This window comes from Propithecus coquereli, unplaced genomic scaffold (genome assembly GCF_000956105.1).
Source record: "Propithecus coquereli isolate 6110/MARCELLA unplaced genomic scaffold, Pcoq_1.0 Scaffold115, whole genome shotgun sequence".
Lineage (NCBI taxonomy): Eukaryota > Metazoa > Chordata > Mammalia > Primates > Indriidae > Propithecus > Propithecus coquereli.
In genome coordinates this window covers 3,842,607-3,856,767 of record NW_012135525.1, presented here as the reverse complement: position 1 = coordinate 3,856,767, position 14,161 = coordinate 3,842,607, and the positions used below count along the sequence as shown (strand labels likewise).

The 14,161-nt window shown below is 35.9% G+C and overlaps 1 protein-coding gene across 2 annotated transcripts in view; it reads left to right on the top strand.

Moving 5' to 3' along the window:
• The first annotated feature begins 382 nt into the window (after positions 1-382).
• Positions 383-14,161, top strand: part of CDK1 (cyclin-dependent kinase 1) — a 17,814-nt gene continuing 4,035 nt past the window's right edge. Inside the window, exons 1-5 of one of the 2 annotated variants that reach the window (XM_012657659.1) lie at positions 383-499; positions 2,604-2,665; positions 7,814-7,970; positions 8,788-8,911; positions 11,269-11,439. In XM_012657659.1, coding sequence (XP_012513113.1) covers positions 2,629-2,665; positions 7,814-7,970; positions 8,788-8,911; positions 11,269-11,439 — 489 coding nt within the window. In that variant the 5' untranslated portion in view covers positions 383-499; positions 2,604-2,628. The remainder of the gene's footprint in view (positions 500-2,603; positions 2,666-7,813; positions 7,971-8,787; positions 8,912-11,268; positions 11,440-14,161) is intronic. The other variant, XM_012657667.1, reaches the window with a different exon arrangement.

The following is a 14,161-nucleotide window of genomic DNA, read 5'->3' as shown; positions in this document are numbered from 1 at the left end:
TAACTATACACTCCTAACCTTAAGTATTAGAAGTAAAAGTAATAGAATCTCGATGTAAGTGCAATATCACTTTTTTGAGGACCTATTTGAGCGCAATAAATTTTAATTGTGCCAATATCGGGAGAAAATATTAAAAAAGAAAAATGGAGCGAACAGTCGACTCCTGATGACTAGAAACGGTGGGACGACGCTCTCCTGGGAGGAAGGAGAGCGCTTGCGCTCAGATTCAGTTGGCGCCCGCCCGCTTGCTTTTTCTCTAGCCGCCGTTTCCTCTCACTTTCGCGCTCCGGCCACCCGGGATGCCCCGCCCAAGCGTAGCTGGGTTCTGATTGGCTCCTTTGAAAGTCTACGGGCTCTCTGATTGGTGGACCCGGGACCCTTTAGCGCGGTGAGTTTGAAACTGCTCGCACTTAGCTTCTAAGCTGGCTCTTGGAAGTTGAGAGAGAGGCGACGGTGACGTGGTAGCTGCCACTGAGGCCGCCGTGGGACAGTAAGCCGGGTAGAGTTGCTGGGGTCGGGGTCATGCCTATGGGCCGGCCCGAGGGCCTCGGAGGGCGAGTATTGAGGAACGGGGTGATCTTAGGAGGCCGGGCTGGGGAGCAGGGGTCTGCGTAGGGCAAGGCCGGGCCTTCCCCTGGGCCCAAGGCCCGGGCCTGTAAGCATGGCCAGGCCCAGCTTTAGAGGGAGGCTCGGGGTGGGGAGTCCACCTTGGCGGGGTTGCACGGAGGAGTGTTGGGGCTGTCCTGGTCTCGGAGTTGCAGTCTGGGGCCGAGGACGGCTCTTCTCTGGAGGAGGCCGCCGACCCCATTGAGGATGCTTTCCGGTCGTGGTAGAAGCAAAATCCCCGCGTTAGTTGGAGCAAGCTGAGCGCCTGCTGCGCACCAGGCTTGGTCCTAGGCCCGCCCCCTGCGTGCCGGTCGCTCCAGCTCCTGGGGTGGAAAACAGGACCGCTTTGGGGCCAGGTACCGACGCCAGTCCCTAAACCCAAGCCACCTGGAGAAACCCATCCGATAAACTTGTGGGCCTTCTCGGGCTTGCCTCTGTGCCCACAGCCCTTACCCACTCGGAGCTTTTAAGAACACTTAGCCAAGGCAGAGAGCCAGAGGAACTTGAGTGTTTTTGTTTTTACTTGCTGGTTGTTCTATACTATGGAATTGTCAAAAAGTGAAAAGCTAGGAAGTGCCGAGGGATGGAAACGTGTGGTATAATATCCTTTAGTCATTTTTAACCTAATACTAACGTTGCTAGTGTGCATGTCTTGTGTCTTCTGAAAACCTGGAGGTCTCTGTGGGTGGAGTGGTGAAGCTATCGGTATTTTACATCCTGCAGCTTGTAGTGCAGAGCCCCTGGAGACATTCAAAAGGCATCCTTTACTTAAAATTGTTAGAACTGGAAAATGGTGGGAGGGTAATTGAACCCAACTTTGAAACTGAGCTAAATTTTAGCTATCTGTTCGAAGTGAGCTCAACAATTTACTGTGCTTTAGGTGTTTTAAATGTGGTTATTGAGGAAAAGGTAAGTGTCCTAATGGTCTACTGCCATTTTGTAAAGTTATGAATTCTTAAGATTGACACACATGACCAGTGTAGTGCAATTTTGTTCATTACAAATTATTAGTCTTTACTTCTTTCTGGATTGATTTTTTTTTTTTTTTTTTTTGAGGAGGAATGTGTGAGATAGAACTTAAGGCTCAGTTATTCAGAGTGCCCTTTATAATGATTTTGTCCTCAGTGATAGGTGTATTAGAAAAATCAAGGTAATTACGCATGGACTTCTGAAGTTGTGTTGGCAAACTTACCATCTGAGGAAGTCTTGAATGTCTGGTTGTCAGCACTTTTTCACTCTATACTTGATTCAAATATATAGCTTTTTAATTGGTTCTTGACATTGTGTAGGGTATAATTAGAATTTGATCTGTGGATCTGGACTTTTCATTCTTTTCTTCTAGGGTGCGTAGTTGATAATTCCTACTTTGGCAAAAAGTACCTTGAAAGTCTTGAGCATGTTTGTCTATATGACTGCAAAAACAAAAGAGAAAGATTAAAACTGTCACTTGAGCAACTGTAAACACTTTGTTTTTGCAGCTTTAAACAAAATCTTTCTAATGGGTAAATCTAATGTGTGAACACTCTGACCACATTTTAGTTCTGTACTCCTGTCTTTAAAACCATGTTTTGAATCATCTTAAATATCATAAAGCAGTACAAATTCAGTCAAATAACATTATTTGTTGAAATATTTGGGTATTAGTTTGTCATACGCTGATACTACTTAAAAATGTTACATTAAAAATGTAATTTTAGTTTTTGTTTGGGAAGAATAGAGAAGTTAATGTCTGGATTTGAGGGTTAATTTGATTGAAGGAAGCTAAATACTCTACTGTTATAGAATGCACGAATGTTTCCAATGTTTTAGGAGCAAGGAAAGTTGGGAAAGTCTTATTGCAGGAGTCCTTTCCCTTAGTTTTAATTACTAATATTTATGGACTACTTAACACTGCAGTAGGCAGTGGACGATGGTTTACAGATAGTATCTCATTAAGACTTAAAACTGCCTTTTGAGTTAGTGCCATGTAATCAAATCAGTTTTTCCCCTCATTTTAGGATCTGCCATACCTGTTGATTAACTATGGAAGATTATACCAAAATAGAGAAAATTGGAGAAGGTGAGTGGTTTCAATAATAAAAGTTTTTAAAATGATTTAATAATGCTATAACTTTTATGCCATGAACACATGTAAATATTTATTAAAATTCAACCTTTAAGGTATATTGTACTAATGTGCATAAATATGTTTTTTTACATAATAAGTTAAACACAAATGTTCACATTTCAAGAGAATTGAAATTGTAATATATTTTTAGGCTCATAATTATTTTTAGGATGGTAAATATTTTTATCTGAACTTTCTAGACAAGATACAATAATTGACTGTTAAACTAATTTAACTTAAATTTCTGTTTAGTTACCATAGGTATAAATGACCTGTCATGTGTACATGTAAGCTATTCTAAAACTGTTTTTGTGTATAATCATTCATTCCCTTTCTGTAGGACTTTAAGGAATATTTAGATCTATGTGGCATAAATGAGGGGTAAAAATATCCTTTTGCCTGTTCGTTGTTTTTTTTTCCCTTCAGGACATCCAAGTTTCTATACAGAAGTTTTGGCATTCTCAATTCTCCAGAAACAAATGCTAAAACTTATACAAAATAATTTACTAATAGAGTCCAGTTTATATAGGTTCTACTTGAAGAACATTTCCATCTGTATTTTTAGTGTGCTCAAAGGCCCTACTTGACAAAGAATATTTAAAAAATGGGGGGAATACTGGAAGGATTTAGTAAGGAATGACAAGTTAGTGTGGTTGGGTTGGAGGCATATTCTTTTTTTTTTTGTAAATAAATTTCAATTAAATATCTTAGTGCGCCCATTCTACGAAGCTAATTTTGCTGCTGAATTAAAAATAAGTTTGATTAGCATGTTTAATACTTTGTAGTATGTATTTCTTAAATCTCTAGAGAATTTAGTGAGTCTTGGTTTTAGTTTGGAGTAAAAGGAGGCATTCTGAAAGTATAAATGTGTTTTTCTTTAAAACTATAGAACTCCAAATATACAGGAGACTTAAAGATTTGACTACTGACTGAGAAAGGTATTTAATTGCTACTGAAATAGGAGTAGTTAGGTGTATAATTTTAAATTTAGTTTATTGTAAATATATAGGGAGTCATGAGACCCCATTCTTCATTTCTAGCAGTGTGACAGTGGTAAACCTTTTAAGTTATCTGGATCTGAGACAATGTATGGAAAGCATTTGAGTGCTTTAACTCAGAAAACCCATTGTCTCCATAACTATCTCTTTACATGATAGCCGCCTTGCCAGCCTCATGTAATGCCATTAAACTCTAATTGGATTTCTTTGATATCCTCACATATGCTATTGGCTTATGGCAATGCTGTTCTTTCTACCTGGAAACCACCCTCTCTCTACAGCTTCCCTTTTCATCTCACTAGTCCAAGACCATTTTGCAGTCCCTTTGCTTCATCCTTAATATCCTTTTTAATTTCTATGCAGTAAGCTCCATGAGGCTGGGGTTGTTGTCTTGTTCACAACTATTTGCCCACTGCCTGGCAATAGTGCCCAGGCCACAGGTGATACTCAGATATTCCATAATAATATCTGTATTCCTTACATGTTTTTCTGAACTCTGTTGTTTCTTCTCTTTCTGGCTTATATTGTCTTGGCTGCTCCAGTGCCTGGTTGTTTTGGATTATGTGCTGGATATTGATTTTGAAAATTAACTTGTGGAAATAATTTGAGGCCTAGATTATATTTTCCACCCAGAATTTTCTTTTGTTTCTGTCAGGTATCCAGTCAAAGTCTAGTATTAAAATACTAATTAGAAAGTTATGTATTTTTTTGCCTTAACTTTTTATTTTGAACATTTTCAAACCTACAGATAAGTTGAAAGATTTATACAATGAACGTGTAATACTTTTACCAAGTTGTTATTGTTTTTACATATTTACCTTATTATCTGTGTATTAGCATTTTGTTTTTCTTTTTTTTGTTGAGACACAGTCTTGCTCTCTTGCTCTGTTGCCCCGGGAGAGTGGCAGTGGTGACATCATAGCTCACTGCAACCTCAAACTCCTGGGCATGAGTGATCCTCCTGCCTTAGCCTCCCAAGTAGCTAGGACTACAGGCATGCACCATGATGCCTGGCTAATTTTTGTATTTTTTGTAGAGACGGGGTCTCGCTCTTGCTAAGGGCTGGTGTCGAACTCCTGAGCTCAAACAATCCTCCTGCCTCAGGCCTCCCAGAGTGATGAGGATTACAGGTGTGAGCCACTGTGCTCTTCCTGTTTTTCTTTTTTTTTTAATTTACACATTTTAATTGTACATATTTATGAGGTACAATTTTATGTTTCAGTACATGTATATGTTGTATGATGATTAAATCAGGGTAGTTAGCATATCCAGCACCTCATGCCTTTATCATTTTTTAGTGGAACAACACTCAATTGTTTTTCATTTTGATCCATTTGAAGCAAGTTGTAGAGAAGTACTTTACCCCTAAATACTTCTACATGGGGCCGGGCGCGGTGGCTCACGCCTGTAATCCTAGCACTCTGGGAGGCTGAAGCGGGCGGATTGCTTGAGCTCAGGTGTTCGAGACCAGCCTGAGCAAGAGCGAGACCCCGTCTCTACTAAAAATAGAAAGAAATTAATCGGACAACTAAAAAACTATATAGAAAAAAAAAAATTAGCCGGGCATGGTGGTGCATGTCTGTAGTCCCAGCTACTCGGGAGGCTGAGACAGAAGGATTGCTTGAGCCCAGGAGTTTAAGGTTGCTGTGAGCTAGGCTGACGCCATGGCACTCTAGCCCAGGCAAAAGAGTGAGACTCTGTCTCAAAAAAAAAAAAAGTACTTCTACATGTATATTTGGAAGATCTATCCAATGTCATGCCTTTCATTTGGCAGTTAATGCCTCAATTCTTTCTAATCTAGAAAACTCCCTGCGTTTTCTCCCTCTTGACATTGAATTTTTTGACAGCCTAAATCATTTCTTAAATACATGCATACTTATTTCAAATATTACAAAGTTGTCTGTTTTCTTCCAAATTATAAAAATCTTAGTGTTGTCATACTAGTCTTTGAACTCCTTCCTGCCTTAAGAAAATGTCTTTTTGGTTCATAAAGAGTAGTTATACCCATGATGGTGGAAACTTTACCTTGCATTTAGTAGGCAGTCTATAAATATTTGTTGAATGAAAGTTTTCTGCTTCAAGGGCTACATAACCTGACCATGTCCAACATTATTTGTTCCTTTGTTTTGTGGGATAAATCTTTTGTAAGTCTTAGATCTCCTTCCAGGCTTTTTTATGTTGTGATTGTTTTTACTTCTATAATACTATTAAGCTAATATTTTTCTTTTGCCTACTTAGTTATTTAGTAATCTACTTAAAATATTTCTATATTTAGACTGCTTAGGTCATTTCAGAGCACATACCATATTTTTCATAAGTAATTTTTTGGTGATTAACCAGAAGAATGATTCTACTTTATTTAAATGTTGAGTGTTGGCCATCAGTTAATCAATTATTATGAGTTAATTCTGAAAATTATTTACTACTGGATGACATTGTACACTTAAGGGAGAGGAAAGAATACTAGGAAAAAATTAGTTCTGAATTTTTGGTCAATTTATAGTCAGTAGCATTAACGTGCTATTTGACCATACTATGCAAATAACTAATCTTCCTGAGACTGCTTTAAACGGTGTGCCAGATGAGTGTGCTACTGGTGTACCTACTTTTTGTACTGAATGCAAGAATAATTTACATCTCAAAAAAATGTACAGATCTTAAGTGTACAGAAGGCTACCTACTTTTAAGGATGGCTGTGAGGATCAAATATAATCAATTCTCTTTTAGTCTGGAATAGTTCTGGTTATTCAAAAGTCACATTTAATCCAAAATTAATTCAAAATAGCATAAAGTAGTTTTATGACAAAGTATATTTTTAGAATGACACCAGTATTTAGGAAGACATAGACTGGTGTAGAATTTCTTTAAAAACAAAACAAAACACATTCGAGCTGGGTGTGGTAGCCCAGGCCTGTAAGTCCCAGCTACTCTTGAGGCTGAGGCAGGAGGATCTCTTGAGCCCAGGAGTTCAAGGCTGCAGTGAGCTATGATGACGCCACTACACTCCAGCCTGAATGACAAACCAAGACTTCGTCTCAGACTAAACAAAAAAACCTCATACGTTAGAACAAACTTTATATAACTTCAATTTATCACTGACCAAACTGCTTAATATTATAACTAAGCACTTGATAATTTGTTAGTGGTTCTTAGCCTTTTTTGAAATATGCTACCTTTGGAGAAACTCATAAAAACCATAAAATAGATAGACCTTCTTCCTAGAAAAATGCAGTCTAATCAATTTTGAAGCTAAGCTTGTCATGGAAAGCAAAAGCTATTCGACAAAATTTAATGTATAGTTAAGGGGTTCAGGACTTCCCTAAACTCCAACCTGAGTTTAAAAAGTACTTATCTAGGGAATTGAGTGCTGCATGTGTATGATATTAGCTAACTAGTTTTCTCTATTATTTCCATTTCTATTCCCTGAATCCGCCTCTCCCAGCCCTACTATCCCTTGTATTGACACTGTTCATTATTTGAAGCCCATATATCAGTGTTTTCATCAACTTCTGAATGGGTATGAAGCTTTCCTAGTGTGTAGTAGATAATGTGATCTTTATTAGGTTTAATATTTAATAAAAACACATGGCCTTTTTTAAATCTCCATTCCTTTTATGGATAAGGATTGTTGAGTATGTATTTTGAGATACATATGAAAATGTTTTGAAAAGCATAGAACACTCTATGCAGAATTTCCTGAAAGTATCAAGGTGATTCTTCAGTAGTATTTCTTGAGCCCAAATCTTTACACTGTATTTTATGACTGTTTTATTGTTGGGTAGGATATTTGGCAGGAGGTAAATTTCAATTTGCAAAAGACCCATTTACTTCTCTAAAATGTGCTGGAACATTAATGGTAATTTAAATGTATGGGAAACTTGTGATGACTACATGAATTTTATTTCTAAACCATATACATGATAGGTTGTAGTTACTCTCAATTTCTTTTTGGAAGCAATGAGGGTATAATTATGAGTAAGATACTTCCATCTGGCCGCAGCAGACATTTCTGTCATGTGACACCATATTATGGGATTCAATCACTAAAAAAATCTTTTTGTTGGTGGGGTGTGTCACATAGCAGATATTTACTTTGTTTCAGGTACCTATGGAGTTGTGTATAAGGGTAGACATAAAACTACAGGCCAAGTGGTAGCCATGAAGAAAATCAGACTAGAAAGTGAAGAGGAAGGGGTTCCTAGTACTGCAATTCGGGAAATTTCCCTATTAAAAGAACTTCGTCATCCAAATATAGTCAGGTATGGTATAATATCTGAATTTAAACTATTTTCTGCACACTATTTAAAATGTGAATTTCAATGTGGAAATTTTTACGTTTGCTTAGTTTCTGGTCTGACCTTGCTGAGTTGAATATAGCCTTACTGTGTTCGTTAATTGAGAATGCTGGGCATAGGTATAAGAGAAAAAGCAGCAACAGTTAGAGGAGCTTGGTGAGTAGACTAGTGTTCGGGGCTGGAAAAGCAAGGTAAGAGGCCATGGGAGAAAAGGATGCCCTTTCCATAGAGCTTTGTCAACTCTCCCACTCTGGGAGCTCTAGTCCCTAATGACCCCTTAATCAGAGGCCTAAGACAGGGAGCTAGGTCACATGAAAAAGAAGAAAAGAATTGCTTTTTTCCTTGAAATATTTGGATTGGGTGTTTTGGGGGAGAATTGTCTTCCTAACAGTCAAAGTTAGAATTTAATTGTATTTTGCTGGCTCTGGAGATAGGGGAATAGCTCTGAAGGTGAGGTACTACTTTAAACTTATTTGTGTAATTTACTTCAATGAAAAGACAAAGTCTGAGCAATTACTAGCCAACCTAGATAGTTCTTTTGGAATACAGATTGTTTATTATAAGTTAGCACCTCCTTATGAGACTTAATTTTAAATTGCTGCTCTGAGATTCCTTCCTAAAATTGTAGTTTTTTATTAAGGTGTTCTCAATTAGGGAAGCTACCGTCTCTTTCCCCAGTTTTTATTACAGCCACTGTCAAATTTGTGGAAGTAGTTTTATTTTGTGAAAGAGAGGTCAAAAATGTTTGCTGGATTTTTCATATAATTGTTTTATTTTTCAGTCTTCAAGATGTGCTTATGCAGGATTCCAGGTTATATCTCATCTTTGAATTTCTTTCCATGGACCTCAAGAAATATTTGGATTCTATCCCTCCTGGTCAGTTCATGGATTCTTCACTTGTTAAGGTAAGAAGCTTACCTAATTTTATTAATACTTAAGCACTGTGAATGTAAAGGGTCTATATAGAATTCTCTGTGTTTTGTGGGATTATGCTTAGAAAAAGTGTTAGAAAGTAGAATGAGGAAGAATTTCATTTTCCTCCCTCACAGTCTACATAGGTTACAGTTACCTATTTTATTACCAGATAATGCTTCTAGTAAGTGAAAAATAGTGCCTGAGATAACAGCACTGATGAGCCTGGTATTATATTGTTGGAAACTAGGGTACTCCCATCTTCCTCTGGCTGTCAGATACGTGTAAAACAGAGTAACAAAAGCCTGGGGCAGGGTGGTGGTAACAGATTGTTTAATTTTATCTTGGTTTTGAATATGTTTTGGTTAATTTATTGTAGATATTACATTTCAGCTAAATTACAAGCATATAGTTTTTTTTGAAAGTACTGAAGTATATAAAGTAAAAGTGTCTTACACCAACTCTACCAAACCACTCCTGAGGTAGCCATTGTTCATAATCTTGCAGACACTTGTACATCCACTTTGTACGTGTATAAACGTACTTTACAGAAATGGGATAATTTATACTATATATGTATGCACATATATACACACATAAATACATATTACTTTTCCTTTTTTGCATAAAACATCGGACACATAGATCTACTTATGTCTGTCTGTGTTTTTGATATAATTATTTAAACCAGTTCCATATTGATGGACATTTAAGCTATTTTCCAGCTTAGTTGTTGTTGGTCTTAGGAACAATGCTGCAGTGAATGTCCTCTTTGTATGCAACTTTATGGGATAAATTTTAGAACTGGAATGATGAGTTGAAGATGTTTATTACTATTTAAGGTCTCGATAGATATTGCCAGTTGCCCTCTAAAAAATTGTAGCAATTTATTCTTAAACATCCGTGGTATGTAAGAGTTACTGTTTTGGTACATCATTGCCAAAACTTGGTTTTATCAATTTTTTAACTATTTTACCTATTATGTGAAAAAGGCATATTAACATTATTTTAATTTTGTGTTTTATGACATTTAACATTTTTAATATGTAGCCATCTAGAAACAGTCTGTATATTCTCTACTGATTTTTCTATATTGAAATTATCTTTAATAATCTTCTATGACTGTTGAACTCTCTGTTTTTATGTCTTGCTTAAGTCTTCCTCACTGAAAGGTCATATATGATCTTTCATGACAATATTTTTCTGGTCATTTCAGTAGATATTTTCACCCACACATATTTTTTTGTCTTCAATTTTGGATGGATCAAGATTTATTTTGGTTTAAAAACTGGGGTACAGATCCAAATATTAAAAAAAAAACAAAACTTTTTTTCCAAATAGCCAGCCAGGTCTGATTTTATGTACAGACAGTCCCTGGCTTATGATGGTTTGACTTAAAGTTTTCAACTATAGTATGGTGCAAGAGTGATCAGTATTCAGTAGAAACCATACTTGGAGTATTCACACAACCTGTTTTTTCACTTTCAGTATGGTATGCAGTAAATTACATAAGGTATTCAAAACTTTATTATGAAAAGGCCTTGCGTTAGATGATTTTGCCCAACTGTAGGCTAATGTATAAGTGTTTTGAGCATGTGTAAGGTGAGCTAGGCTAAGCTATGATGCTTGGTAGGTTGTATTAAATGCATTTTGACTTATATTTTTAACTTACAATGGTTTAGTGAGATGTAACCCCATCTGAGGAGCATCTGTATTATTTCCCAATTTTAAACTTTGTCAGTATTTTCTTATATGTACTTTACATTTTTATAATAATTCATGTTACTTCAAATATCAATTACATTGCCTTTGGCAAAAAGTGTCTTGTAAAGCACTTATCTCTGAACTATTAAACAGCATTTTTTGATAATTGTAGCCATTTAAATATATAATCATAATGTCCTCTTTGCCATTTCTTTTGGAATCAGACCAGCTTTTCCAATGAGGAAATAAAAGTGTAAAGTTGAAAGATATAGAAAAGACCAACCTTATTCAAGATAGATGTAGAGTTGGTGTAAGTATATGGAAGAAAATTCAAGAAACTTTTATATAGAGAACTAGTAACTTAAGGATGAGGGACTAAAACTAAGTCAAAGAAGACTAACTGAGTTAACATGGACATAAGATATGTCCATAAGGTGAATATCTTTTTCTTATTTATACAAATATGACATTGTATGGAAATGGGCTTCCCACCCACAAATGTTTGTTATAAAATGTCCTGAAAGCTTTGGTAGTCAAATTATTTCTCTGTATCATAATTTCTTATATCTTTGAAATAAACTAATATTTTGGAAAATCATATGTATGTGATATGATTAAGTTTCTAACTTATGTTTCCTTTTTCCAGAGTTACTTATACCAAATCCTACAGGGGATTGTGTTTTGTCACTCTAGAAGAGTTCTTCACAGAGACTTAAAACCTCAAAATCTATTGATTGATGACAAAGGAACAATTAAACTGGCTGATTTTGGCCTTGCCAGAGCTTTTGGAATACCTATTAGAGTATATACACATGAGGTAAGTAGAACGGTGTTTTTTGGTACTTTTGAATACACATGTGTGATTGCTGAATTATTTTCTCTATTTGTTAAGGGATGAAAAAAATAAATAATATTTCTACTTTGTACCAGTATCAATTTATTGCCTCTCAGCTCCAAATTTACCCTTCATTGTATGCTATGTGAAAAGAACTGAATCTTTTAAATATTTTTTCTTTGCCAGCTGCTGTGTAGCTAAGGTCAGTAGAGGGTACTGGAGAGGCATTGCAGGAGGAAGGGGTTTTCCTTGCTATAGTTCCCCCCCCACCAAAAAAAAATATTAAGGGGAGACAAATGTTTTTGTTACGTAGATAGCTTTTATAATGCTTGAGTCAGGGCTATTAGTGTGCCCATCACCCGAATAGTGTTCATTATACTTGTTAGGTAGGTTTTTACACTTCCTCTATACCCTCCTTCTGATTTCCAATGACTTTTACTTCTCTCTGTGCCCATGTGTGCCATTGATTAGTTCCAAATTATTAGAGAGTACATGTCATGTTTGTTTTTCCATTCCTAAGATACTTCATCCTTGCTATAGTTTTTAATATTCTCCTTATTTCTTACTAGTCAATCTCATTATCACATTCCCTGTTAATACTTTAATTCTTTATATTAAATTCTCATTCAAATCACCATGTGGTTTCTGTCTCCTGATTGGACCCTCCCTGAGATATAATCAGATTGATTAAAAGACAGATTTTGTTGCTTAAGGAATACTATTTCTGATACATTCAGAAACTACTAAATATAATTGTTTTGTTGGTGTTGTATTGCTGGCTTTGCATTTTTGGTGTTTCTGGAAGGAAAGGGAACATTGTAAAGGATTATTGAAAAACCATTCTGTGGAGTTGCTAACCTTGAGCCCAAAGACTGTCTCCAGATCAAAACTTACAATAGTGCTCATCTGGTTAGATGTCTTGGCTTCTTTTTCTCCCTTTTATTATTTTTCCCATGGCTATACAAATAAGATTAATTGGTTCTCCTTGTTTAAATGCTATTAACCTCATTAGCTTTGGTTAGTGGTGGTATTTTTATCATTATGATAGATTAAATATACTAAAATGGTTACTTCTAGATCACTATTAAACTGTTATTTGATTTATTCATGTTTCTTTTTTCTTTGATTTTAAAAATTATTTTTAATTGACATATAGTTGTACATATTTATGGGGTATAGTGTGATATTTGGATACATGCATCCAATGAGTAATGATTAAATCAGTAATTAGCGTATCTATCACCTCAAACGTTCATCATTTCTTTGTATTGAAAACATTCAAGATTCTCTATTCTGGCTACTTAAAAATATACAATAAATTATTGTTAACTATAGTCACCTTTACAGTACAATGAAACACTAGAACTTATTCCTCCTATCTAGCTGTAGTTGTATCCATTAACCGACCTCTCCCTATCTTACCCTTCCCAGCCTCTAGTAACTATCTTACTATACTTCCGTGAGATCAACCTTTTTATTTCCCACATATGAGTGAAAACATGTATTTATCTTTTGGTGCCTGGCTTATTTCACTTAACATAATGCCCTCCAGGGTCATCCATGTTGCCAAGAATGACATGATTTCATTCTTCTTTATAGCTGAATAATATTCCATTATGTGTATGTATACATACACACCACATTTTATTTATCCATTCATTTGTTGATGGAAACTTAGGTTTGATTCCATATGTTGGCTATTGTGAGTAGTGCTACAGTAAACAAGGGCATGCAGATAATCTTTTTGACGTAATGTTTTTTTTTTCTTTTGCATATGTACCCAGCAGTGGGATTGCTGGATCATATGATAGTCCTGCTTTTAGTTTTTTGAGGAACTTCCATACAGTTTTCCATAGTGGCGATACTAACTTACATTCCCACCAACAGTGTATAAGAGTTGACCTTTCTCCACATCCTTGCCAGCATTTGTTATTTTTTGTCTTTTGGTGATAACCATTCCTAACTGGGATGTGATATCTCATTGTGGTTTTGATTTGCATTTTCCCGATGATTAGTAATGTTGAGTACTTTTTCCATATGCTTTTTGGGCATTTGTATGTCTTTATTTGAGAAATGTCTGTTCAGATCATTTGCCCATTTTTTAATTGGATTATTTGGGGGGTTTTTTTGTTTGGTTTTTTGCTGCAGAGTTGAGTTCCTTGTATATTCTGGATGTTAATTCCTTGTCAGATGAATAGTTTGCAAATATTTTCTCCCATTTTGCAGGTGTCTCCTCTGCTGTTTCCTTTGCTGTGCAGAAACTTTTTAGCTTGATATAATCCCATTTGTCTACTTTTTGCTTTTGTTGCTTGAGGTTTTGGGGTCTTAACCACAAATTTTTTGCCCAGATCAATATCCTAAAGTGTTTCCCTTATGTTTTCTTCTAGCAGTTTCATAGTTTCAGGTCGTTACATTTAAGACTTTAATCCATTTTGAGTTGATTTTTGTATATGGTGTGAGATAGGGGTCTAGTTTTAGTCTTCTGCATATGCATATCCAGTTTTCCCAGCACGATTTTTTGAAGAGATTGGCCTTTCCCCGATGTATGTTTCTGGCAGCTTTGTCAAAAATCACTTGACTGTAAGGACATGGATTTATTTATTTCTGAGTTCTCTATTCTGTTCCATTGGTCTATGTGTTTTTTTATGCTAGTACTATACTGTTTTGGTTACTATAGCTTTGTAGTATATTTTGAAGTCAAACA